The sequence below is a fragment of the Acomys russatus genome, chromosome 5 (genome assembly GCF_903995435.1).
Source record: "Acomys russatus chromosome 5, mAcoRus1.1, whole genome shotgun sequence".
In the NCBI taxonomy this organism is placed as follows: domain Eukaryota; kingdom Metazoa; phylum Chordata; class Mammalia; order Rodentia; family Muridae; genus Acomys; species Acomys russatus.
Genome location: NC_067141.1, coordinates 10,949,084 through 10,975,374, shown reverse-complemented (window position 1 = coordinate 10,975,374; position 26,291 = coordinate 10,949,084). Strand labels below are relative to the sequence as shown.

Below are 26,291 nucleotides of genomic sequence, written 5' to 3'. Positions count from 1 at the left end.
GGGGTGGGGTAGGGGCAGGGAATGAAATTGTTTCATGTAATACATTTTGTTGCCTTGAAAAGCTGATATGAAATCAAGAGTGAAACATCTTACCCACGGTGGTACCTTAGAATCCAAAAAGTGGCCACAGGGGCCCAGCTGACTCATTTGCCAGGACAGACTCTCCAGGTGTTACTGTGCTTTGTTTAGAATGCATTCGCCTAGCATTGCCCCTGGTTTTTCTAGTAAGGACTGAAACGCCACAACTTTAATTGTTCATCAGAATGGGATTGCTTTATTCTTAAGTTGAACTTTAGTGATCAAACAGATAATGTTGCTTTAAAACAAACATTGAATTTGTTAGTTAGCTTTGGAGTTGGGTCCATAGCCAAAGGCAATTGTGTTCAAGTGGAAAGCCAGTAATGGCCGCTATCTCACACCTCAGAACATAGTTTTCTCTTTGCCTTCCTCCAGGTCAGTTTGGGGCAGCCACCTTATAATGAAAGCTACTGAGTGCCTTGTTGAATTATTCCGTACTCACTAATAGCAGCTTTCTTCCATCTGAATAGCATGAACAGTATGGTCTTAAATTTGTTTCTGACTCCCAAACTTATGACACAGCTTTACTTCCTCTCTTTCATAAATCTAGTTTCAAGATTATTTGGAGATGTAAGAGACCATAAGTACTCAATGTTCTGTGAAGTTGAAAAGGTGACTGAGTCATTTTCATGCATGGAATGGGCATGCAAGTAAAAACTCGTTTATTTTATAGATTAAAAATTCCTTCCCCAAACAGGTGTTAATGAGCATTTCATAGCAAAAACAATTTAGTCTTGCATTGCTTACTGTGAATAAGAAGACGCTTTATCCTGGCGAGTGACACACATAGCATGTTATTTCCTGTGTTCTACTCCTCAGGGCAGTTGCTCTAGCTGCTGCCGCTGCTGCTCATTGTTTAGAATTCATGTGCAGAGTCAGAGTAAACGTCTTTGAGAATAGTGCCTTCAAGCAAATGGAGCTCAGTTTCCATTTGCTGAGTCTTTGGAACTTTAAAGAGCATACTGTATAGTTTATCAATATTGGATATCACAGTCCGGACACTATTTGAAATCACACTTATGTCCCATGGTTTTAGGAAATTAAAATGCAGTTACATGCTGGAATGTATTGAGCCTGCTGTGAAGCATGGTCATTGGAGGCTTAAATGGCAAACTGTTAGAAGCTCTCCTCCTCTCCGGGGCCAGTTTACTTTACATGACCCAAACTCTGACTCAGAAAAAAAACACAGAGCCTGGTGTGAGTAATATTGCTAGCTTGCCTGTTTTATATCACCAAGTCTTTTTCTAATCCAGATGTTCTGTGGCTCAAGTGGCTACAGAAGGTGCCTCAGCTGACCTCATCACGCGCTGTGAAAGTGGTTTCAAGGTACATCAGTGGTCCCTTGTCAGAAAAATCTCGTGTCTTCCCCACCCTAACTTGCTGTAATCCTCAGAACTACCCACCCCCAGTACTGCTGCCAGTCTCTGCTCCCCACCCCCTTCCCCCTCATCTTGGGTTTTGTGATTGTTTGTTTAAGCATTAAGCCTGCGCAGCAAACCCTCTGTATTTACTGTGTTGTGTTACTGTGTGGGCAAGTGTTGGCTCTCTAGCTTCTAAAAACTATTATTATTATTTTGTGGTAAATAGATATTTTGTTTTCAGTTTAGAACTTCTCCCTATTCCAATGAAATGAATTTAGAAGCTTCTCGAATAACTTTTAAAGAAAGTATGTTCCATTGTTTTTAAAATTAGAAATTGGCTATATGTAGACTTAAAACAATTCAGTACTACAATTATGCTTTGCTTTCTCAGGTATTTGTGTATTATTATTGTATTATGTATGATGTGTACAGAGGGGCATGGTACCATGGCATGTGTATAGAGGTCAGGGGACAACCTTAAGGAGTTGGTTCTCTCTGTCCATTATTAGGTAGGTCCAAGGAATGAACTCAGGGTCAGGATTACTTGGCAAACACTTTACCAGCCAAGCATTCTCACCAGCCCATATTTCATCTTAAATCATTCCTTTAAAAATACTTTCTGGAAGCTTTTGTAGAAATTTGGCCCAGGTATTTAGTGAGCATGTCATTCAGTGACAGAATGCTTGCCCAGCATGCATGAGGCCCCACGGTTATTTAAGGAAGGGAACTAAGGGTGCACAGTCTTTGCTGCTGCAGCAGTGCTAATGTCCTGTGCTCTCCACGGCTCTGTGCCCTGTGAATGCATCTGTGGGTGCCTTGTAAAGCAGAACAAGGGTCACATGTCCTACTTCTGTGCTTGCGGGTGTTGCTTTGCTTTTGATTAGATAAAGGGCATATTTGGTAAGGTAAGAATTACTTGGCTGTTAATTAAACCATTAAGAAAGAAAATATGAGCCGGGTGCAGTGCCTGGGTGCATGGGTACAGGATGGATGCATGCCTGTAATCCCAGCACTCGGGGAGGCAAAGGTAGGCGGATCTCTGTGACTTAAAGGCCAGCCTTGTCTACAAAGCAAGTCCAGGACAGTCAGGGCTACACAGAGAAACCCTGTCTTGAAAAACCAAAAAGGAAGGAAGGAAGGAAAGAAGGAAGGAAGGAAGGAAGGAAGGAGGAATTCTGTGGTGTGCTGGGGTGAGAAGGAAACCAAATACTACTCTTACATTGCCCATGCTGTCTAGCATAGACAGTCCTTACACACAATTTGTTAAAACAGTAGCCAATATTTAGAGTTGATTTTTGAGCCTTGATAAACTGTGATTTGACTCACAGTGTTGGGCAAACAATTTGGTATTACTCAAGGGTATTATAGTCCTTGCTTCAGTGTTGTTCAGAGGGAAACATTATTGGGTATATATTATTTCTCAAGTACCATTCTGTTTTCCCCCATGTTATTCATTTTATTCTCAAACATTTTATACTGACTGCTCAATGTTTGTTCTAAAAAGACAGCAAATATTCATTTTTGCCAAAGGATGAAAAACCTTTTTATTCCAGTTTTGCTCTGTACTTTCAAAAGTAATTATTTTTATTTTTAGGGAATGTATAATTTTTATTTCTGTTTTCACTTATAATTATCTTTTACCATAGATTAGTCTAAAGTTTTGTTTAGTTCTGTACAGACTTTGAAATGTTGGCAAGAAATTTTCCATTTCATCTCTAATGTGACCAAGCCATATACCTACATTTGAGTTTAAACTCGCCATGAAAACAATGATACAATGGCACTTATTTTGGACCAGTTGCTTTGTGCATTTCCATAGGGCAGGCTATTTCTAGAGCACCTTACCTCTTTCCAGAGTTAATATGAAGAAACTTGGTACTACTATGGCCCCTGAAACTTGAAAGTTCCAATTTGTGTTATTTTATGTTATTTCAAAGGGGGTCTCTTTTCTTTTTACTTCATCCTTTTTTCTTTCTGGCATTGCTCTTTGACATTTTCCCCACACTTTTGTAGTTTCTCTAGCATATGGCCATAGAAAACCAAGGCTCACTCAGTTCGAAAGTCTGTGGAAGAGCCAGCCCAGAAAGCTCTCTGTCCTGTATTTATTGATCTGTATCTTTAGGCATGGCATGACTTCCTGAAGGGTATATGGAACCAACACATCCTCTTAATCACTGGGAAACAACGCTCAGCAAAAAAACAAACTTACAGAATGTCCTTAGGGCCTCCAGAATCCTCTGCAGCGATAATTCATGACAAAAGGAGGACTCTGCCCAAGCAGAGTTGCTGCTCTATTTGCACTTCTGAGGATAAAATTATTTTTTTAGAAGAGTAATTTTCTTTAAAAACTGTGTGTGTGTGTGTGTGTGTGTGTGTGTGTGTGTGTGTGTGTGTGTGTGTGTGTTACATACCACTCTAGATGTGTCTAGCTCACCTATCTTGTGTGCTCCAGGGATTGCATTTATATTGTTAGTCTTGTTAACAAGCAACAAGACCATTCTTTATTCATTAAGTCAAGTCAGTGGCTCCCAGAGAGCTTTTTAAAAAAAATGTCAGCCTAGCTACTCAAAGTTATAAAATGAATGGCACTACTTAAAGAATAGTTAGTAAACAAATACTCTATTGTCAATAACGATGGTGATAATTAGATATAGCCAGCTGGAGGTAGAACCAGTTAGTTGTACCAGAGTACATGTTATAAAGGAAATAGGTATCAAAGCAAGAAAATAACCTGGACATTTGGTTTAAATAGTTGGTAAGTCTAGGGGATTTGTGTTAATATGGAAAAAATAAAGTGTTACAGTGTTTTGGAATCACTTTGTTAGAAACATAGACGAACATATTTTTGTCTTTCCATGACGTCAGAATTTATGAATGACAACTAATTCAAGATTTCAGTGGCAGCATTGTGCCAAATTTTCTCACTTTACTTAGCGACCATAGCCAAGGCAAACATAGGCTCTTTTAGCACAGTCTTAATTACTAATATTAACTCTTACTATATATTACACACAACACAACAGATTTATCTGTCTGTCCATCCATCCATGAGTAGCTGAAAAATGTTAAGAGACTGCAGCAGAGTTCAACGTGTGTCTGAAGTCCCGAGATACAGCGTCTGAGGAGGTGAAATGACCAAAAGCTGTGGCTGCTGTTGTAGAGTCCAGCTGTGAGGTTTAAGTTGAGTCTGCCTGCAAAGGTAAAAGGATCAGAAGAGGTTATATAAATGAATGGATGGATGAGGATAGCTAGTCTAGCTGTATAAAAAGGAAGGTGGACAGACAACAATTCAAATAAGCTGTATCAACAGCAGAGCTTGAGCCATGCTGAAGCCCTGAGACAGTCTGAAGTTGTCTATCAGCCTTTGAACTCACCAGGTACTGAGATAACGGGTTGGTGATTGCTGTCACCATCACAGTGTTATGTGTGTGTCTATGGAATCCAGGTGAGGGAGTTATAACACCCTTTCCTTGGTCTGGTGTGTCTGTTGGTTCTTAGACCTGGTTTTCTTAACATGATTTTAATGCATCTCTGTACCCCTACGGTCCCTGTTTGTCCCCCGATGAAGTTAGAGAGTGGCACTGTTTCTACACCCAGAAATTAGCCATCATCAGGCTGTGCCATGTGTGTGGGGACGCACAGATAGTGCTGTCCATGTGTCCATTCTGCCCCTCAGCAAGGAGCTGTAGAGTTGAGTCAGGGCAAGACATCGTCTGCAGAGAGCTGCTTCACATTGTATTTCATAGGTGTGTGAGCATCCCTGAGGTGGGGGCCTTGTGTGGAATCCTAGAACCAAGTTCCTACATGTTGAGGGATGGTAAGTGTGTCTCCTGATCTTAAATTAGAGACCAGATCTCCCTAGTTTGCTTAGTGAAGACCCAAGAAGAACAGCAAAGGTCTTCATACAATATTTGCATGTGTGACTCAGGAGTTAAGATGTTACTGTTGTGTCTTTTTTTTTTTTTTTAATTTTAAAATGTCACTACTCAGACATTTTAAAGTAAACTTTTAAAAGATTGTTTCAAAGCTGGTCTTGGCAGAAAAAATGTTAAGTATATTATTGTATAAATGTTTGTCAGCTCATTTTCATTAAGGAAGTTGTATGTGTAGTAAGTACATGGTGTGTTCGAAAAGAGAGGAGCGACAATACCCAGGAGCGTCTGACACACAAAAAAGCACAAACTGGTGCAGCATGTTCCTTGGTGGCAAAAGGAGACTGTGACTTTTTTCATCCTTGTGACAAGATACTGAAGATAAACAAGTGAAGAGAGTAAAGATTTTATTCATGTGTTGTATCCATCACACATCTGGGGACAGACCTGAGTGGGGCAGTGAGAAACGAATAAAAGACAGGTAGATGGAGAGAGTAACAGAAAAGCTGGGGTCAGGTGGACTGGGCTCTCTGCTGGAGAAACCACAGCATTCCAAAAGCCCAGAATGTTTTTAGAGTTGAACAGAAAGGCAGGGTTTGATGAACAAGGCTGTGGGGTTACTATATACAGGTAAGCAAGGAGGTAGGGGTTATGGTGTACATGACTCGGGACTTCCCTCACTCACTCATTCATGAAATCAAAGTACATGAAGGCGTCTGAGAAGATGAAACAGGAGAACCGATGGGAAGATGGGCCTTAGATAAGAACAAACTACCTTCTTGGGATGAGAGGAAGGGAGGGTGCTGTGGAGAGCTGGAACTGTTGGCCCTGCGTCTTTCCCTTACCAGTGCAATGGGTGCTGGGGAAGAAGGGGGCAGCAGGACAAGTGTTGGGTGCATGGGCTGGGGTAGCACGGGGGGACGGAGCTGGCTGGCAGGCCTTGCGGAGACTGACGCTTTCAGGATTCCACACATGTCATGCTTCTTCCAAGGCTTGTCTGCTGTGGCTTGTAAGTTACAGAGAAAAACTGAGGACTAAGAGAGAGATGGCTAGAGTGCGGAAGTGGTATCTGAGTTCAATTTGGAAGAAACGGAGGATGGGGTGAGTAGAACAAAACGCCAAGGAATAAAGAGAGCAGAGAATTAGAGGCCTCTGAGAACCATGTCCGTGGGCTAACAGAACAAGCTATGCAGGCAGGAAGTGCTGTTCAGACAAGTGCTTGCTTCTCTGTATGAGAATGACAGGTTTGGCACTGAGATTGGAAATGTAAGGTAGAATTAATGTGAGAGTAATTGAGGATTCTGAAGTAGTCACACTGCTAAAAGCTGGGATGTCAGAGATTCCATTCTGGGTACCATTTAACTGTAAGAATAGTAAAATAGCTAAGAGAAGCTCCTTTTTGTTTGCCAAATAGCTAAGATGCTACCAAGTTCCAGTGAAGTATGCAGTTCCTCCTTTTCACTAACGCACTAATAGAAAAACACCAATCCAGGCCTTTAGAAAGAGAGAGTTTGAATTGATGCTGTCATCAAGTCATCTGCCTCTGCATGTGTAAAAGTTCTCTCTCTCTCTCCCTAACCATGTACTTGTACATGTGCATGTATTGTGGAGAACTAGCAAGTAACTCGAGCCCTCCACCTGAGCTTAGATGTGCCTCTTCTAGAACACAGCTTCTTAAACTTTGCGGCGCCAACCCTTTATGGGGTCATGTAATTGAATGTGGTGGTTATGAAACTTCTCATAAAAACGAGAGGTCCAAAATTATTTCAGAAGCAGACAAATGGAGGTGTTTTGGCAGTGCTCACCTATGTTTGTTATATGACTTCATCACAGTCTTGGCTCTGAACATGATGTGCTGGGCTTTGATTTGAGACTATTGTTAAGTTCTGACATGCAGTGTTTTTTATATGCAGAGGTTTTTTGTTATAAAAATTTATTTCAGCTTGGTGGTGGTGGCACGTGAATTTAATCCCAGCACTCAGGAGGCAGAGGCAGGTGGACAGGTGAGTTTGAGGACAGCCAGGGCTACACAGAAACCCTGTCTTAAAAAAAAAAAAAATTCAAAACCAAAACCAAACAGAAATATTAAGGAAATAAAATATTAAGGAAAATAAAGACTTCATATTTTTCTTTCATCATTCCTCAGCATGTATTAAATTAATATACCTTTGGATTATATTTTGTTAAAAAAGTGTTTGATTTTAAAAATTGCTGTTTGAATGCTGATTTTGGTTTTATAAACCAATTATTAAGCTAATTTTGGTTTATTATTGGGACATACTTTTCAAACTTTTGAAGTGGCTCTAACCATACCTTTGCATTTTATATTATATATTTATGTGAAGCTGCTTGCTAAGCATTGATAATTATAAAATCAAAGTATCCATCAGCTGTGAAAAACATTGAAGATGCTTTACAGATACTTAGCCAAGATTGAAGTGTGTGTGTGTGTGTGTGTGTGTGTGTGTGTGTGTGTAGATAGCTGTGGGTGCTAGGAACCGAACTCTTATATTTTTGGGTGTGAGCCTAGCCTTTAATGGCTGAGCCATCTCTTCAGCCCCAAGATTGAATTCTTTATGTGAAAATAAGCAAGCACATCTCATTAGTATAAAAAATATTTTTCCTTTAATAAATGGTAAAATTATATATTTAACAAAAATAATTTTAAAAATTAATAATTTATTATTAATATTTGGCTTGTGTACCTATTTTGTACAACCATATACTTGGGACTGGAAAGCATTCTTAGGTGAAGCAGGGTTGTAAGTGGATGCCGAGGGTGGCACAAGCCGTGGTTGGGAAACTGCACTGCACTTCCTCTGACCAACTAAGGAAAGAGTAACTTTGCACAGTGCATTACTGTTGCTTAAGTGTTGTAGTTAGTTGTAGTCAGTGACTGTTCTGTGTGGCTGAGGACTCAGAATGGTATTTGAGATAGGAGATAGCTTACCACAGACTTTTAGGTGTTAGCTTTGGGCTAGCTGACTTTATTTCTTATTCTGGGCGCTCAGCTGCTCTTCTGGTTCATTTCTGCTGAAATAATAGCATTTGAAAGTTGGAGCTGCTTCTTTGAGACTCTTCCTCCTGTCTTGTTCTGTGACTCCTTGCCTATCCCCAAAACACACGTGCAAGCATGAAGGAAGATTTAATGTGGAAACTAAATGTACTCTCATTAGATAAAATGTACTGTGTTTTCTTTGTTACTGTTGATCCTAAATTGATTTCACAGTTCACTAAATCGCACCCTATAGAAAAACCTCAATCTTCAAAGTCTAAGTTTGCATTTTCAAGTTGGGGTGTAAGCAGGTATTAACTGTAAACTCATGTTTTTAAGAATGACTTTAATTTATAGGAAATCACATTCAAAGATTTACTCTAGTTTTAAAAATTAGTATTCAGTTCATTAAGATAACAAATAGTCTATTAAAGGAACATTTGTTCCTATTCGTGAAATCTGAATGCCAATTACAAAGCTTATTTTCAATGTATAAGATTTTCAAATTTTAGCAAGAATTTAAATAAAAACTTTTGAATAACCTTTGATTACATTTATAAGATACTAACTCAATTTCTAACATTTAAAATTTTTATAACTATATTTAATTTTCCACTTAATTCAATTGTCTGACAAAGTATTCTTATAAACTTAATTAGATTTGTGGACACAATGTACTATATAGTTTGAAATCACTGTATAAATCAATTAGTTAATTAAGCATTTCCTGTTGAAGTAATAAATTATTACATACATAAAAAAAATCTTCAGAGTCCAGTGTACAGCCACTGGAACTAATAACTGAATTAAACAAGATTGCAGGCCATAAAAATTAATATACAGAACCCAATTGTATTTTACATATTAGCAGAAAACAAAATGAGTTGTAAAAGATCCTCTCAGAATAGCTTAAAAGAATATTCATATTTTAGAATTACATGTATCAGAAGACACTCAAGACTACTGCATTGAGAAATACAATGCACTGCTCAGAGAATTAAACCATGTTCTGAGTCTTGAATAACCAAGTTCTTAACATGACAAATGAAATGTTGAGTAGGACTATTGTGTTTCTGAATGGTCCAGTTCTATCTAATAGTGTATATGTGTGTGTGTTTGTGTGTACAAATGTCTCGTGTTCATTGACACCATTATCAGTATCATGTGTTTATTCTCATCAACATTTTTATGTTTTTTACCAGGTTGTAGGACACAGTAAAGCCTGTTTACAGTGACTTTTCAGTGGCTGCCTATTCTGAAGGAGGCGGTTTTATTGGTTACAACCCAGTGCTCCCCTGTCTAATTGTGTGGTCAGCCCCGGAAAGCGTTAGGCCCACAAGGCTGTGTCTTGACCAGTGTTTCTATTTCTTTAGCTCTTAAAGATTATCTTTATTCTCATCCAACTTAAAGAGCTGTGAACCTAATGGAGGCCTACCTTGAATCATACTCACAAAATGACTCAGGTTTTAGCAATGCTCAATTCTATTTGAGGTTCAGGCTCCCCTCGTTGTGTTTTCTGCTTGTTAATAACTTTCAAACTCATCCTGTTTACATTGGCATCGCTTATTCCTAATACCTAACCCTTGTTGTGCGGTAGCAGGCAATTTGCTCATGGAGACATGTTAATTTAGTGCTTCAGCCAGAAGCCCAGATTAGTGACTTTCCACAGGTCCCTGGCTCCCGGGCTGTTTGATTATTAGTGGAGTGAGGACTTCAGGCCACATGAAGTTAAGGTCCTGTTGTGTTGTGTGACCTCTGGATAGTTAAGAACTTGATGAGGATTGAGCTGCTTCGACACTGGGACTTTTTTAAAATTAATTTATTAATTTATTCATATTACATCTCGATTGTTAGCCCTTCCCTTGTTTCCTCCTATTCCTCCCTCCCTCCCACTTCCCCCTTTCTCTCCTTCCCTATGTCTGTGATTGAGGGGGACCTCCTCCCCCTATATATGCTCTTAGAGTGTCGAGTCTCTTGTTGGTAACTAGCTATCCTTCCTCTGAGTGCCACCAGGTCTCCCCATCCAGGGGACGTGGTCAGAAGAGGGGCACCAGAGTTCATGTGAGAGTCAGATCTCACTCTCCACTCACCGGTGGAGAATATCCTGTTCATTGGCTAGGTCTTGGAAGGGGTTCGAAGTTTACTGCCTATATTCTCCTTGGTTGGTGCCTTAGTTTGAGGAGGACCCCAGGACCCAGATCCGCCTGTCATAAAGTTCTTCTTGTAGGTTTCCAGGACCCTGTGGATCCTACTATTTCCCCATTCTTCCATGCTACTCTCACCTAAAGTCTCAATAGGATGTCCTCAACAGGGATATATGCTCAACCATGTTCTTAGCGGCTTTATACAGAATAGCCAGAGCATGGAAACAGCCTAAATGTCCCTCAGTAGAAGAATAGACTAAGAAGAAACTGTGGTACATTTACACTATGGAATACTACTCAGCTATTAAAAACAAGGAATTCCCGAAATATGTGGACAAATGGATTGATCTAGAAATTATCATAATGAGTGAGTTCACCCAGAAGCAAAAAGAGACAAACGGTATATACTCACTTATATCAAGACACTAGTCCAAGGGATACGTCCCATGAAAAACTTTACTTACCCGGAAAGTGGGTCAGAGGAGAGGACATCCTATTGACACTGGGACATATTAAACACTCAAGCTGGGCGGTTCTGAAGCACCTCAAGTACTTATGGGCCTGGTTATAACACTTTCTACAGCCGCACAGACTCCAGCACACTGAACCCTTTGCTTGATCTCTTTTTCTCTTTGTTGTGAGCAAATGAAAGCTGTAATTTTAGGTGGAGCTATGATCTTTTTGGATAACGTTTTCTAAACACTGTCATGAGCACCTATAAGAAATCAGTGATTAGTTTGATTAGTGCTTATTGGTTCAAGAAGTTTACAGTGACTCTGTTGGCCTTCCCTTCGAGTCCATATTCAGCCCGCAAAAGCTGTTTAGAAAAGGAACAGGATTGGGATGGGGTATGAATATTACAAAGTGCTGCTGTCACTTTCATTACCTGTATAAATTACTAACTAGATATCTCATCATTTTGGTTAATCAGAATCCTTTGCCAAATGATGCATACTGTCTGCACTGTGCTTCCGTATACCTAGCTTTGGACTTGAAAGCTGATTGTAAGACTGATGAAGGTATGGTGACCATATTTGATCGACAGCTTGTACACAGCTCCAGCCTGGATCCTGGAGTCTATATGGCAACATTCAAATGTTTGGAATAATGGGACCATTCATCAGAGGCTCAGATTGTGGCTATAGGCAAGAAAAAGGACACATTGAAAGGTCTCTTTGTACTTAATTTTTAAAATCATACTTTTCTGAGTTTTTATTATTGTTACTAGTAGGCCTCTTTTTCTTTTAGTTTACTTAAAGGATCTGGTTTCTACTTTTTTAGTTAGTCTTAAATTTTTATTGCATATATTTTCTGTGTTTGTGTGTGTGTGTGTTTAATCATACACTCAAATGTTCTGCAGTTTTTATGTGGAAGTCAGAGGATAACTTAAAAGAATCTCAGTTTTCGGCGGGGCATGGTGGCGCACGCCTTTAATCGCAGCACTCAGGAGGCAGAGGCAGGCGGATCGCTGTGAGGTTGGAGCTTTGGAGTTCCAGCTGCGTTCCCTCCAAACCCTGAGTTGTGATGTGCCGGCTGTGTAAGCTGTAATGCGTGTGCCAGCTCCCTGAGCTTCCTCAGCAGCATTTTTCTCATCTGCTGTGTGCCAGTAAATGGTTGCTTATATGAGAGCTTTGATTTGCATTTTAAATTAATGTCATCTAATTCCCAAACCTGAAATAAGCCAAACAGCCCCCCTCCTCCACCCAGGCTTATGACCTGTACAAACTTGGAAGTTAGGGAGTTTTAGAGAGGAAGACATTAGATTATTGTGACGTACAGACTAACTATAGATATGTTTATTATTTGAACAAGTTCATTGTCACTTAAAATGTGTTTTAACTAAGAATTTGAACTGCAGCTTTAGCATCTCCTTTTTGTAAAACCATTGTTGTGAATCCTTTGATTAAAAACAAAGGTTTTTTTGCAGCAACTTCATTTTTCACTCAGGAAGGCAAGCGAAAGGAGGAACCCTTTAGTTCATTTGTACCTTTTGGATATGGCAGTGTGCTAGAGTTTGCTTTTGGACATACTTCTGGCTTTAAACTACAGAATCACAGCCATTTCTTTTATATAACTACACGCTTTCAAAGTATGTCTGAAAACAAATAGTGCTTTTGAAAAAGAAGGTTTTTTTCCAAGAAGGAAGGGGCAAGAGCCACTGCTTTGTAGCTTTTCTGTTTGGCTGTTAGTCATGGTGCTTCCTTTTGCTTTTCAAAGTCCACTGAAGAAAGATGCTTTTCTATTTTAAAGAGTTTAACAGAAACGTTTGTGTGAAAGTGACTGGCCTTGATGCCTGGAAGGGCCCTCTGCTTCTGTGCACTCCTGTCGCTCTTTGAGACTTGCAGGTTTTTTGGTAAGGGAAGAGTTCTGAAAGATTAAACTGTGAGAAACTGGAATGTAGGAAGTCTTGACTTTGGAGGACTTGTGAGCCCTGTGGAAGTGGATGTTGTAAGCCCAGAGCTGCTTTTACTGCTCGTGTGGTCCACTTCGACTGGTGTGGCTGCTGCTTCGCTGAGTAAGAAAGACAAGACGCTTAGAAGGCCTGTTGCAACCTTAGCCTTTCACTTCAAAGCAGGTGTTGAAAAGTGCAAAGTGTAAAGTAAAAGTAAAAACCAAGAGCACTGGGTTATTGTGGAGATGCCAGTCAGGAGACAGAAAGGAGATTTCCGCATAAACGAGAGTTCTTAGTGAATGCACATGCTTGGGCCATACCCCTGCACTGCTCTACAGAAAGAGAGAGTGGACAGGTGGAAAACAAATTAGAGCCCCAGCCGTCAAAGCTGCACTGCTAGAGAAGCTTTTGAGAAAACATCTCTTCCCTGAGCAGGAACACAGCAAAGTTTATTCTCTGCAGAGCACTTTATCCCTTTTGTGAATAAAAGTTGCTTCCTGGAGGCAGATTGTGAATCGCAGCCTAGTATCCAAATGTGACAATCATAACGCTTAGTTATGCGCCTTGAATATGAGATGATTATCAGAAATTTGGGAGAATTTGCTGTAGTTACTACATATTACTGAGGAAGTCAGGGTCCCCTCTTTGGTTCTTAGTCTTGTTAGTGAAAGAATTTAAGAACAAACTCAAAAGGAAGCTCAAGCACACTTTTATTAGTTTAAAAGAAAAACTGCAGGGCAGCAAGCTGTCAATCTCAGCAGCTGCCTGCAGGAGGGAGATGTGGCAAAGAAAGAGGAAAGGCGTGCCTTTTGAGTCAATTGGCATGGAGGCCACGTGGTGGGCAAGCAGGCACATGGCTGGGAAAGGAGCTTCAAAGAAAGGGTGACTCCCAGAGTGTTAGGGAAAAGTTGGAAGACTTACCAAGCTACATGGCTGTGGCTCTGTAAGCTTCTCTGTTGGGGGCCAGAATTCTGGAAAGGAAAAGTACATTATCTCATTAAAGGGATAATTTGTCTTCCCATTACTTCAGTTTGGCCCAGCCCTAAACAAGACATATTTATCTCAGCCCCTCCCAAAGCTGAGAAGCCATTTCTGAAGAGTGGGCAGAAAGATTGTGAGAGGCAGACGTGGTGGCTGACTACAAGGAAGCAGTGTTTTTCCACGTACACCAAGGCAGTTGCAGGTATAAATGAATGCACAGTGTCACTACCCACTGTGACATGACAGCGTGCATAAGGCCTACATAAGCTCAATCCACACAACACCAGAAGGAGAGAACCATCCATCCCTAACTGAGGTGCTGCCGTTGGCAATTGATAGCTGCTAGGAGAGGGTGAACCTGTTTTCTTCAAGATTGTATCTCGGGTAGGTCACTGCACTCCAATGGAAGAATAGGTAGCTGCACAAATTAGACTTGATGTTTAAAATCTTTCTTATTATTAAAGTTGAGTGGATAGGGAAGGGGTGGATATGATCAAAGCATATTGCATGAAAATCTCATGAACTTACTTAAAAATTTAGTAAGAAATAAATTTAGAGAATCAAAAATTTAAGAGCAAAGTTGTGGCAGTAACAAGTCAAGATTATATGTGCTACTGCTGTGGCTGCCCTTACTCTGGAGGCACTGACACTCTTAAACTGGCGCTTAAGAGACCATTGTTTTCTGTCTCCCTCCTTTCCACTCTTGCATTTACTGTTAATCTACTGGCTTTTATTCTCTACAGATTTACTTTATTGAATTATGTATGAAATGAAATGGAGTTTTGTTAGCGTCTATAACAAGCTAGTGAATGAAAGCATTACTGTACCAAGGTATAAAATGAGCTTATTTTGTGTGTTCTTTTCTTGTACTTATTAATTTTACCATTGTTATTGTCATCATCGTAGTCATCATCGTATGTGTCTGAGTGTTTTGTCTACATGTATGTCTGTGAAGCACTTGCTCTCACTTGCTCTCCTAAGGTATGCCTCTCTTGAAATCATTATGAGAGCAAAAGTGAAAAATGATTGTTGATTACCATAGCATGCCATGCCAGAAACATACATAACAGTTTGTGACTTTTCACAGTGTCAGACTTTATTGAATAACAATGAATTCACAAGCTAGCATTCTTTCACTAGGTTCAATTTACCAAGTAGTCCTAATTTTCCTTGATTGCTGGCTTTTTGCAATTACGGTTCTTTTATCTGAATCTTAATTACTAATATCTCTCAGATCAGACACTCATTACACTTACACTGTGTGTGTGTGTTTGTGTGTGCGTGTGCATGTGTGTGTTAAGGAATGACTACAATAAAGGGTAAAGAAGTCACAGAGGTGAAAATGACTTATTAGAGACAGGCAGGAAACTGATAAGAGATACAGAGAAAGTGTAGATGGCTCACTAAGATATGGAGGAATTGTAGAGGTGCTGGAGATAAGACCAGGTGGAGGCTTGAGCAGACTGACGTGGATTGTAGTTTGAGTGGGCTGTGTGAAACAGTGAGAGTGTGTGAGCTAAAGCCTCAGGGCGGTCATACATTCTCTGCAGCAAGTCCCTTGACAGGTCAGCAGAACCACTGCCACCAGTGTAAGGAGGCCTTTTTATTTTTTTATTTTTTTTTTTAAGATTTATTTGTGTGTGTATATGAGTACTGTATTTGCATGCACACCTGCAGGCCAAAAGAGACAGGGCATCAGATCCCAGTATAGATGGTCTCGAGCCACCATGTTGTTGCCTGGAATTGAACTCAGGACCTCTGGAAGAGCAGACAGAGCTCTTAACCCCTGAGCCATCTCTCCAGCCCTCCTTTTCTTTTTTGAATACTGATTTGTTGGCATTTGGTCTGGTGCTATGTATTCTGATGCTAATTACTGGCCCTCCAGATGTGGTTGCCTGCTGGCCAGACAAGCACATTCTCACACCTGCCCTTGTTGTTTAAACCTTGTTCTACCTATATAAAGTTGATTGGCTAATAAAACAGTGCTGAAGCTTGGGATTTGGCAGGAGAGAGAGAAGTAGAATTGGAGGTTTGCAGGTCTGGGTTGGGGACCACGGGATGAGGAGGAGAGAGAGTTACAAAAGGAGGAAGAAATAAAGAAGAGGTCCATGGAGAAAAAGAAGCACATGGCCAGATCAGCGTGGATGAAGGAAAGCAGTATTTAGGGATTATGGATGGGAGGTAGCCCGGATAGAAATGATTAACGAAGACAGCCTAGGATGGGAGCTGGAAGTGATAAGGATAGTTTAGAGGGTTGATATCTGCCCAGTCCCAGGTAAAATGGGGCTATCTAAAATGCAACAAGTGCCTGTGTCTTATTGATTATGATAGGAGGTTAGATAATACCACCGTAATAATTATAGGCTAATATAATAATAAATACTTTTAGATATTTTTATATCGTCTACAGCAGTGATTACTAAAATGTTTATTTTGACTTGAGATCTCTAATTACTTATCTAAAAAGTTACTTTTTTTCTTCTCATTATTAGAACAGTTGACCACAATGACCACAGCTACCTTCTAGTCTGTCCCAAATCCCTGCATCTCATAACACTAAAATAGCATTGGAAGTTATGAATTAGCAATGAAATAATTTTATGGTAGGGGGTCACCACAACATGATGAACTGTATTAAAAGGTCACAGCATTAGGAAGGTTGAGAACCACTGGTCTAAAGGAATGCTGGACATTAAAAGCCAAGTGGCAATAATTAATATACCTTTTAAAGAAGTTTATATACTTGTTACTCTGGTTTCTATCACAGTCCCCTAGGCATACGGTTAGAGTGCCCTGAGGTATCTTACCTAGTGTCCTTTTGTTTGGCTTGATCTTGTGTAGGTCTTGTGGCGGCAACTCTTTGAGTCCATGAGTGCAACAGGTATTTTATCTCGTAGCACTCCATCCCATCCCCTGCCCCTTACAGTCTTTTTGCCCTTCTTCCTCTGAGCTGTGATGATAAAGATGTCCTTAACATTTTACTAAGGATACAGTCCAGTTATTTTGTAGAATATTCCTTAATTTGTTTTTATCATATGTTTCTCTGTAATAGAGTCAAGTTACATGGTTTTGGTAAAAATATTAAGAAATGATGAATTTATATCAGGTATGTAATGTCACTTATGCAACAGCTGGGGACCTGATAAAATATGTGTTGCAAATCTGCACTACAGTCAAAATTAGCTAAGTGATTAATAAATATTTTGTACAAAGCTATCTTTAGATGATGTATTCTGTCATATTAAATTTATAGCTACTAGTTTTTACACCCTTAATAGAATGCTTAGGGTCAGAGTACATGAGTAGAAACGTGAGAGTCTTTTTCATTGTTGTCCTACAGTTTTACAAAATCTTTTTTTTTTTTTTTTTTAATTTGTATTTAGGGCTGGGGAGATGGTTTGGTTGGTACAGCACTTACATTGCAAGTTTGAGGACTTGAGCTCAATCCTCAGAACCCATGTGGAAAGCCAATATGGTAGCACTTGTTTTATAATACAAGCCACGGAGGTGACTGACAGACAGGCAGATCCTTGGAAGCTCTCTGGTTAGCTAGTCTAGCCAACTTGGCAAAGTTCCAGGCCAATGAGAGACCCTATCTCAACAAAAAGTGTTTTTTGTTTTTGTTTTATTTTTGAGAATGACATTAAGTTCTTCTGTTACCTCACACTCATACACAATTAAGTGCACAGTCTGTACTAGCATACTCTATTAAATCTGGTTGGCTTCTATTCAAAAAATAGTCATGCCATGTAATCCCAGCACTCAAGAGGCAGAGGCAGGCAGATCTCTGTGAGTTCAAGGTCAGCCTGGTCTACAAAGTGAGTCCAGGACAGTCAAGGCCACAAATTGAAACCCTGTCTCGGCGGGAAAAAAAAAAGGAAAAAAGTCTGGAAATTAAAAGAGCCCAGAATAGCCCTTCTCCCCCCCCCCCCCCCCCCCACCTCTTCTTTTAAGAATGGAGCTAATCGTGGTTTTGGCATTCAGCTAGACATAATACTCATTGGACCAGTACTGTGAGTTAGAAAAAGACTTTATGTTTATGACTAATTACTTTTCAAAAAAATGTACTTAGGTAATACAGTGGTGGACAAGAATTAGAGTGTTGTCACCAAATGACTCTGTGTTGGTTGAATATCCAAATGCAGAAAATAAAATTGGTCCCCAGCTTTACATTTGTAAAAACTAAACATGAACCTAAATTAAGAAAAGTAAAATTAAAAAGATTTTAGGGGAACTCTTCTTGGCTATGGATGAGTCACTGGTTTCTTAGCTATGGCATGAATAGTACAAAAAGGAAAAGAAAAAAAAAAAAAAAAACAGACTTCATTAAAATAAAACCCTTTCACACTTCCAAAGACACTGTTAAGGAAGGAAAGTAGCTGCATCCAGTGGCACATGCCTTTAATCTCAGCATTCATAAAGCAGAAGCAGGCGGATCTGTGTGAGTTTGCAGCCAACCTAGTCTACACAGCAAGTTCAAGCTGGTCAGGAATACACAGTGAGACTCTGTCTCAAGGGGAAAAAGAGGAGGAAAAGGGGAAAGAAAATTGAAAGTACAATCCAGAGGAGGAAGTACTTAAAAACCAGATGTCTGAACATATATAAGGAATTCATACAATTCAGTAAAAAGACAGTCAATTTTTAAGGTGAGTAAATGATTCGAATAGCTACTTTTTGAACAAAATAAGCCATTCATGAAAAAAATGTTCAATATCGTTAGCCATCAGAGAATGCAAATCAGAACCACAGCAAGATGCTGTAGACTGCTTCTGGGAATCTGAAAGGACCCCGGCCCTTTGGACAGTAGTGCGACTCTTCTTCAGTATATTGACTGCTAACAGATGGAAACTTTATTTTTCAGATGATGGAAATAGGTTGAATTTGGCAGGATTCTTAATGTACTGGAAAATTCATATAGTTGGTAAATTTTTTGATGTTTGAATTATATTTCATAAAGCTATATTCAATGATAATTTACCAAAAAAAAAAAAAAAGCTAAGCTTAGATTTATCTTAGTTTTTATTTTTATCCAAAAGTAGTTGTAGTGAAGTTGCTAAGAATATTTCTTATAGAGTATATAAGTGTATTAAAGTTCTCTGATGGATTCTGAAAGCAAAATTTGAGCCTCCCCACATGGGTTTGAAGAGGGGATGGGAGATGGCGTATCTGAAGGGCCACTCTGTGCTGAGCTCCGTGCTGCTTTGCTGTCCTCTGCTGAGCAGCTTCCTTTCTTACAGTGGCTCATTCATACCCTTCGTTTACTTGTTGCTCTGATAAGATGCCCTGACAAAAACCAAGGTGAGGGTTCAGAAATGATTAATCCTGAATCACAGTTCAAGGGTATATGCATGGTGGGAAGGCTGAGGCAGCAGGAGCTCAAAGCTGCTGGCCACATCACATCCTCAGTCAGGAATGTGCGTGATGAGTGCACACTGCCGCTGCTGCTCAGCTCCCTTTCTCCATTGACACAGTTGAGGATCTCAGCCAGGGAATAGCACCACCCACCTCAATCCATAAGGTCCAGATAACCCCCCACTGGCATGCCCAGATACCCTCCCCCCAGGGCACTCTAGGTTCTGTCAAGGTGCTATTAACATTAATGTCACATCCCCCTGTTGCATATTAAGTATATTTGTCATATATACATCAGTATTCTTTAAAAACTATAAAGAACTTGTTTTCATGTTTACGTAATAATGCTGTAACAATGAATTATAAGGTTATGCAAACATTGCTAATCATTCTTAGAATAGCCTATAAAATTCTTAAGGTTCTGAGAACACATAAGTTAAGCCTCCCCAAGAAGTGCAGCTTTGATCTCTAGACTCTCTTTTGAAAGCACCTGTTCAATGGTCTCCTGTAAGAGAACAGTTGTGGGGAGTGAGCGAGCAACCCCCCTACAGAGTTTCCTTGATTAAAGTGTCATGGAATTGGCAGCGCATTTTGAGTCATTGGTGACCAAATGCTCATCTCTGAGAACTTGCAAGGGTCCTTGTGTTTTTATTTTATGAATTTAGGCTGTGGTAGTTTCGGGAAAGGAGAAGTACAAGTTCTTATATCTCAGTAAGCTGGTAGCTTTCCTTGGCTACTGTGGCAACCACTTTTTATATTAAAATAGCTTGTTCCTGGGTGTCTTCAAGTCCTACTAAGGAAAGGCCTTGATGCCTGTTGGTTTAGCACTGTAGATTTGTCTGTGAACACTGTTGTTATGTTTATAAGTTGATTATAAAAGGATTGTTGTAAGAATTTGAGCTATATTTTTCTTCCTACTAACTAAATCATAACTTTTAGTTTTAAGTAACTTATAGGATTCCTTTGTTTATGTTTAAATTGCTTTTAGTGTTAACTGTGTAGGCTGTACTAAGAATAAATGTCCCTATATGAATAGATGGTAATAAGCCACAGGCCATGCAGCCCAGCAACAGAATAACTGTTTCTGCCTCTGTGGTGATGGGCAGGACTTTCCTCATCTGGGCTAATTCTGCTTTCTGCCTTAAAATATGATAGTAATATGATCCAGAACCCCATCTTTGAGTATTTAAATGCACTTGATCCTGGGACTGGAGTTTGAGAAGGAAAGGGAGAAAATATAGGCACAAGGATTAAATATGTGGAGTGATATTTCTACTTTATTTCTTTAATATCTGAGTTTAAAAACATGGGTTGAAAGGAAAAGTTGACTTAGGACCCCCACGACCAAATTCTCAGCACAAAGATTTTTTGCCCCAGAGGGACAAAGGGCATGTCATAAGAGGCAAAGACAGGAGATAGAGGATGAGGGAGAAGGGGAAGGGAGCAAGGGAGACGGGGCAGGGGTATTTGCTGGGGGACAAATAACTGCCTCTGGATAGAGAGGAGACAGATGTGGCACAAGGTACAAAGGAAAGCCCCTGTTAGGATGAAGTGTTTAATTTTGATTAGGCATGTTAATTAGGGACAAACGGAGCTTTTGAGTGCTAGACTTTGGTAGTCAGCTTCTGGAGTAGGAAGTGGTCAAATAAAGGGATAGACCTTGGGGTCTCGCTTTAGGAATGTAAACTAATAGTTTTTAGCAAGGCAAGGGAAGTCAGGGAGGAGGGCAAGCCTGGCAAAGCCATGCTCACCATGCTAGAGCTGGCCAGAGTCCCCTCACAGGTTACTCTTACTGTTTTAAAAACAGTGTGACAGCCGGGCACATGCCTGTAATCCCAGTACTTGGGGAGGCAGAGGCAGGCAGATGGATCTCTGTAAGTTCGAGGCCAGCCTGGTCTACAAAGCAAGTCCAGGACAGCCAGGGCTATACAGAGAAACCCTGTTTTCAAAACAAAACAAAGTAAACAAACAAACAACCCAAAACTGAAGAAAGGTTGTCAAAAGTCTGATAAGATGCAGGCATGTGCACTAGTGTTACAGTGCCTTCTTTTTTTATGGAGTATGATAATGGGACTATTAAGAAACCAATTTTTATTTCAGTAGATTAACATGTTGATAAGTATTCATATCAAGTCTTGGCATCATCTGATGAGCTGGTGTTGGAATTAGTGCATTGTTACTTGCAATAGTAAAGAGCCGCAATGTCTGACAGGCACTTGCTTAGCTTGTACAAGACCTTGGGTTCAGTCCTCAGCACCACCACAACAGAAAGTAAAACAAAAGTCCAAGAGCTTCTGGCATTTCAGATGACTGGTTTATTACTACTGAATGGGGAGATGATTCTAAAACCACGTGCTCTCGTGATAAATGGCTCTTCCAAGCTGTTCCTGAGTAAAGGAATAAGGCCTTCTCTGACAGGGCAGAATTCCCACCATGAAGTTCTTATTGGGATGTATTTCTACAACATCTCAGTAAGCTGGCAGCCTTCTTCAGGTGCAGTGACAACCATCTCTAGTTTTGTAGACCAGGTTGGCTTCAAACTCACGGAGATCCACCTGCCTCTGCCTCCCTGAGTTCTGAGATTACAGGCGTGCACCACCATGCCTGGCTTCATTTTATTTTATTTTAATTTATTTTATCACTTTACAGCCTGACCCCAGCCTCCCTCCTCTCCTCCCAGTCCCACCTTCACACTCCCCGCTCCCCCCAGTCCTCCCTCCCCTTCTTCTCAGAGAAGAGGAGGGCCCTAATGGTACTAACCCACCCTGGCACCTCAAGTCACAGCAGGACTAAGCAGCTTCTCCCACTGAGACCAAACAAGGCAGCCCAGCTAGGTGAAAGGGATCCAGAGGGAGGCAACAGAGTCACAGACAGTCCCCTCTCCTGTTGTTAGGGGATCCACGTGATGACCAAGCTGCACATGTGCTACGTATATGTAGGAGGTCTAGGTCCAGCCCATGCATGCTCTTTGGTTGGTGGTTCAGTCTCTGTGAGGCCCCATGGGTTTAGGTTAGTTGACTTTGTAGGACTTCTTGTAGTGTACTTGACCCTCCAGCTCTCTTAATTTTTCCTCCTACTCATCCACAAAACTCCCTAAATTCTGCCTATTGTTTGGCCCAATTTGAGACTCACCCCATGGGAGAGAGCCAATCTCTGACACTATTAATGATATTCTGCTGTGCTTGCACACAGTAATCTAGCATAAATGCCTCTGAGAGGCTTCTCCAGCAGCTGATAGAAGCAGATACAGAGACCCATAGCCAAACAATAGTTCTTTGATCTCTTTAGGTGCCACCAAGGAAAGACCTTTGTGCCTTATTGGTTTAGGGCTGTAGAGTTTTGTCTGTAAGCACTGATGTCATATTTATATGGCAACCACTACAAGATGATTATGAAAGGATTTTTAAAAATGCATCTTACCCTTTTGGTAAATAAGTTTAATTTTAGTGTTTGCAGTATCTTAGATAGGATTTTTGTTGTTTAAATTTAAATTGGGCTTAGTATTCACTAGATAGGATGTACTAAGAGTGAGTCTGGGGCTGGAAAGAGGACTCAGCAGTTAAAAGTACTTGTTGTGGGCTTGGGGATTTAGCTCAGTGGTAGAGCGCGTAAGGCCCTGGGTTCGGTCCTCAGCCCTGGAAACAAAACAAAACAAAACAGTGCTTGTTGCTCTTGCAGAGCACTCCAATTTGATTCCCGGCCCCCACAGGGTGGCTCGCCACCATCCATAAATTCCAGATCCTGGGGATTTGGCACAGGTGGTACACACACACACTTCAGACAGAGCATTTAAACACATTAAATAAATAAATCTTAAAAAACAAATAATTCTGCCTTCTGTGAGGATGATGATAAACTACAGGCCATGCAGCCCTACAGACAGGTGGATGCTCTGCCCCAGACCTGTAGGCAGGCCTGGAGTCTGAGGCTGCATGGGCTTTCCGCTCTCGTGTGCATTTGGGCAGACGGTCCATTGGCACTCCCAAGTTGATCTGCAGTGAATTCTGAATATGATCCTGCTTTAGAGCAACAGCTTCTGAGAAAGAAGAAGCTTTGAATATTTGTGCCTTAGTTACAGATTCCATCTCCAGCCGTATATGGTAGGTCACAGCCACGCTTACATTGTATAAGATGTGCTGGGTCTGGTTTTAGTGAGTAAGAAAGCATAGTGAGCAAACGTCTTTCTGTGAACAATACTAAATATGAATTGCTAGTTAAAAAGACACGAGTTTCTTTGGCATAAATGGTAAGCGGAGCCATAAAGTTCTTCTGTGCACAACTGAAAAGTCAGTCACAATGTCAGAATAATCTGTTTTAAATAAAAGGTAATTACAGAGATATTAAAAAGAAAAGAAAGCATAGTGAGTTTCACGCTTCGGCCTTGGTTCCTTTCCTGGTCTATTTGCAAGTATGCAAATGTTCTAAAATCCACTATTGGAAGCTGTCGTGTGTAGGCATTTGTTTGTTTGGGTTGTTTTTTGGAAGAGTCTTGCTGTGTAGCCCAGACTGGCTTAGAACTCTCTGTGTAGCCAGGGTGGCCTTGAACTAGCTTATGATCCTCCTGCCTCTACCTCCCAAGTGCCAGATCTCAGGTGTGCTCCACCACACTCGGCTCATCCCGAGTATTTTGAATCAGGGACTCCTGCTACCTGGGCTTCAGGCTGAAAGAGCAGTGACTGGGGGTTTTGTTTGTTTTCAAGACAGGGTTTCTCTGTGTAGCCTTGGCTGTCCTGGATTCGCATTGTATGTAGACCAGGCTGGCCTAGAACTCACAGAGATCCACCTGTCTCTGCCTCCTGAGTGCTGGGACTAAAGGCGTGCGCCACCACTGCCCAGCCAATGACTGAGTTGTGCCTTAGTTCTCCCCTGTCCTGCTGTCCTTAACCGAACAGTTCCTCACTGGTAAACTTTTGAGATGTGTGATTTCCAGACACCGTTGTAAGCATATGTATACAGAAGCATTTCTGTGACTGTTGCCCTGCTCTTAGGACTTAAATACTTAAGAAAACCCTGGTGTTCAAGGTTCTTTCAGACCAGTTTTTACTTGGGATTTCTGCAAAAGAATTCCAAGATGTTTGGGACTCCTAAAATCCTCCTCCACTGATTGCAGTGTGAAGTCAGGCTATAGGTAGCATGGCTCGGTGGTTTAAATGTAAGTCATGTTAATGGATATATGTCACACTACTCTCTGGGTTAGAACTAGAAATGATTCCGGTACTAGGAATCTAGAGTAATGTTGGCTTAAACATTATTTTATGTAAATATCTAGGCATAGGCAGCTCAGGTGGAATGGCAGTTTGTTCCATGAAGTCAGTGGTTGTCCCTGTTGAGTCTTTTGTTTTTCACTAAACCAAAGGCAAGCTCCTACCTTGAAGCTCCAAGGTAGAAGTTAGGGCTCCTGCCTTTGTGCTGGTCCAGGTACAGGTTAAAGGAAGGTACAGGTGAGCTTGTTCTCTCTCAAAGGCTCCTGCAATCTTAGAGAGCACTACTTGTGCTGACCAGAACTCAGTTGTGAGGCCACACCCAGTTCTAGGTGGTTGCATGTGGTGTCTTCTGTGGAAGCTGAGAATCTGCCCTTTGCCCTCTGTAAAGAGCAGGAGTACCCAATGCCAGGCCTCCTTATGCCTGCTAAGTTGGCCATAAGTTTCCATGCAGAGCCAATGCCTCAGGCAGCATGCTAGCTAAAGAGGCACCAGAGACTTACTGCAGACTCGGAAAGTTCTGGAGCATTGTAGATGCCACTGCACTTCAGAAAATCAGGAAGGTAGAGCTTGGTAGAGTGCTTTTCAGCTGAGTGTAGTTCTTTGCTTTGGCTAGCAAACTAGGGAATGCCTAGCGCCTCTGACTGAGAGCCTCCCGTTCATTCTTATGAGCATGCTCACCAGCACACTGCACAAGAGGACCTGCGGCTCCGCCATGTTTCAGGACACACACTTCAATATTAGGTTGTGCATGACTTTGATATAGGACGGTCTTTGACCCGTATTTGTTTCTTTTCAGAGGATGAAGGACGTTGTAAGAACCTTGACCGAGTACGGGTATTTTACAAACGATCGGCCATGCCTTTTGGGGTTTTTAAGAACCAGCAAGATGACCCAAATGAGGAGCCTGTTGTGCTGGAGTATGCAAACCTTGTGGGGCAGAAGTGCTCGGAGAGGATGCTGCTGTTCAGAAACTGAAGGACTGCGCCACCGCCCAGCACCCGCCCAGGCTCTCCTGCCACAGTCCTGCCTCTGGCTTGGCTCCTGTAGCCTTTCACCAAGTACATTCATAGAGCTTTTAAATAATATTTTGTGGTATTGTATTTATGGGAATCTTGTGGTCTATATAAAGATTTTAAAATACTCTTATGATCTAGTCCTTTAATCGGGACCTGTTCTTTTGGAGCCTGCTTCTGGAGCAAAGTGTGCTAAAATGTCTCCAGTAAATATTTTGGGAAGGAAAGTGAAGAAGTGAATCAAAGTAATTTCCTCACAGTTACTGTTTTTGTCTTGGAGAAATTCTAACACAGACTGTTAGCTTTAGACCAGTGGTTTTCAACCTGTGGATCTGCATATCTGATTCCTTACAGTTCATAACAGCAGCAAAATTACAGGTCTGAAGTAGCAACAAAATAATTTTATGGCCGAGGGGGTCACCACAACCTGAGGAACTTTATTAAGGGATCGCAGCATTAGGAAGGGTGAGGGCCATGCAAGACATTAGCTTATGCTGAGAAATTTAGGTGGGGTCAAAGGTGAAGAGCACGTTCCATCACCAGGAAATGTGCCTTCCCCACAAACCGAAACTCTGTTACTCTGTTTGATATTAAATTCTGCCAGTGTCATTAATACACAACCTGAAAAGGAAGTGCAAGCATTGTGAACATGAGGTGTTCACTCTGGATGTCTGTCCAGGATGGTCCTGCTTATGTCTGTGTTTTTGGCATAATTGTGTTACCTGTTGCTAGTGTTCCCCTGTGCCCCAGAGTTATGTCAGTTTGGATGATAAAATATGCAGTGAACTGAGTGGTGTTTGCTCTATTTCTACAAATCTAAGAAATAACGCTTTAAGGAAACATAGTAGCTCTTGCTTGATCTGAGGCTTATCCAAAGAAATTAGGTTCCTGCTTTCCAG

General features: G+C 41.0%; 1 protein-coding gene across 6 annotated transcripts in view; it reads left to right on the top strand.

The window, feature by feature from the left end:
• Positions 1-25,999, top strand: part of Ate1 (arginyltransferase 1) — a 126,912-nt gene extending 100,913 nt beyond the window's left edge. For all 6 annotated transcript variants that reach the window (XM_051145422.1, XM_051145420.1, XM_051145418.1 and 3 more), the window contains one exon: positions 25,176-25,999. In XM_051145422.1, the coding sequence (XP_051001379.1) occupies positions 25,176-25,354 (179 nt within the window). In that variant the 3' untranslated portion in view covers positions 25,355-25,999. The remainder of the gene's footprint in view (positions 1-25,175) is intronic.
• Positions 26,000-26,291: the final 292 nt, after the last annotated feature.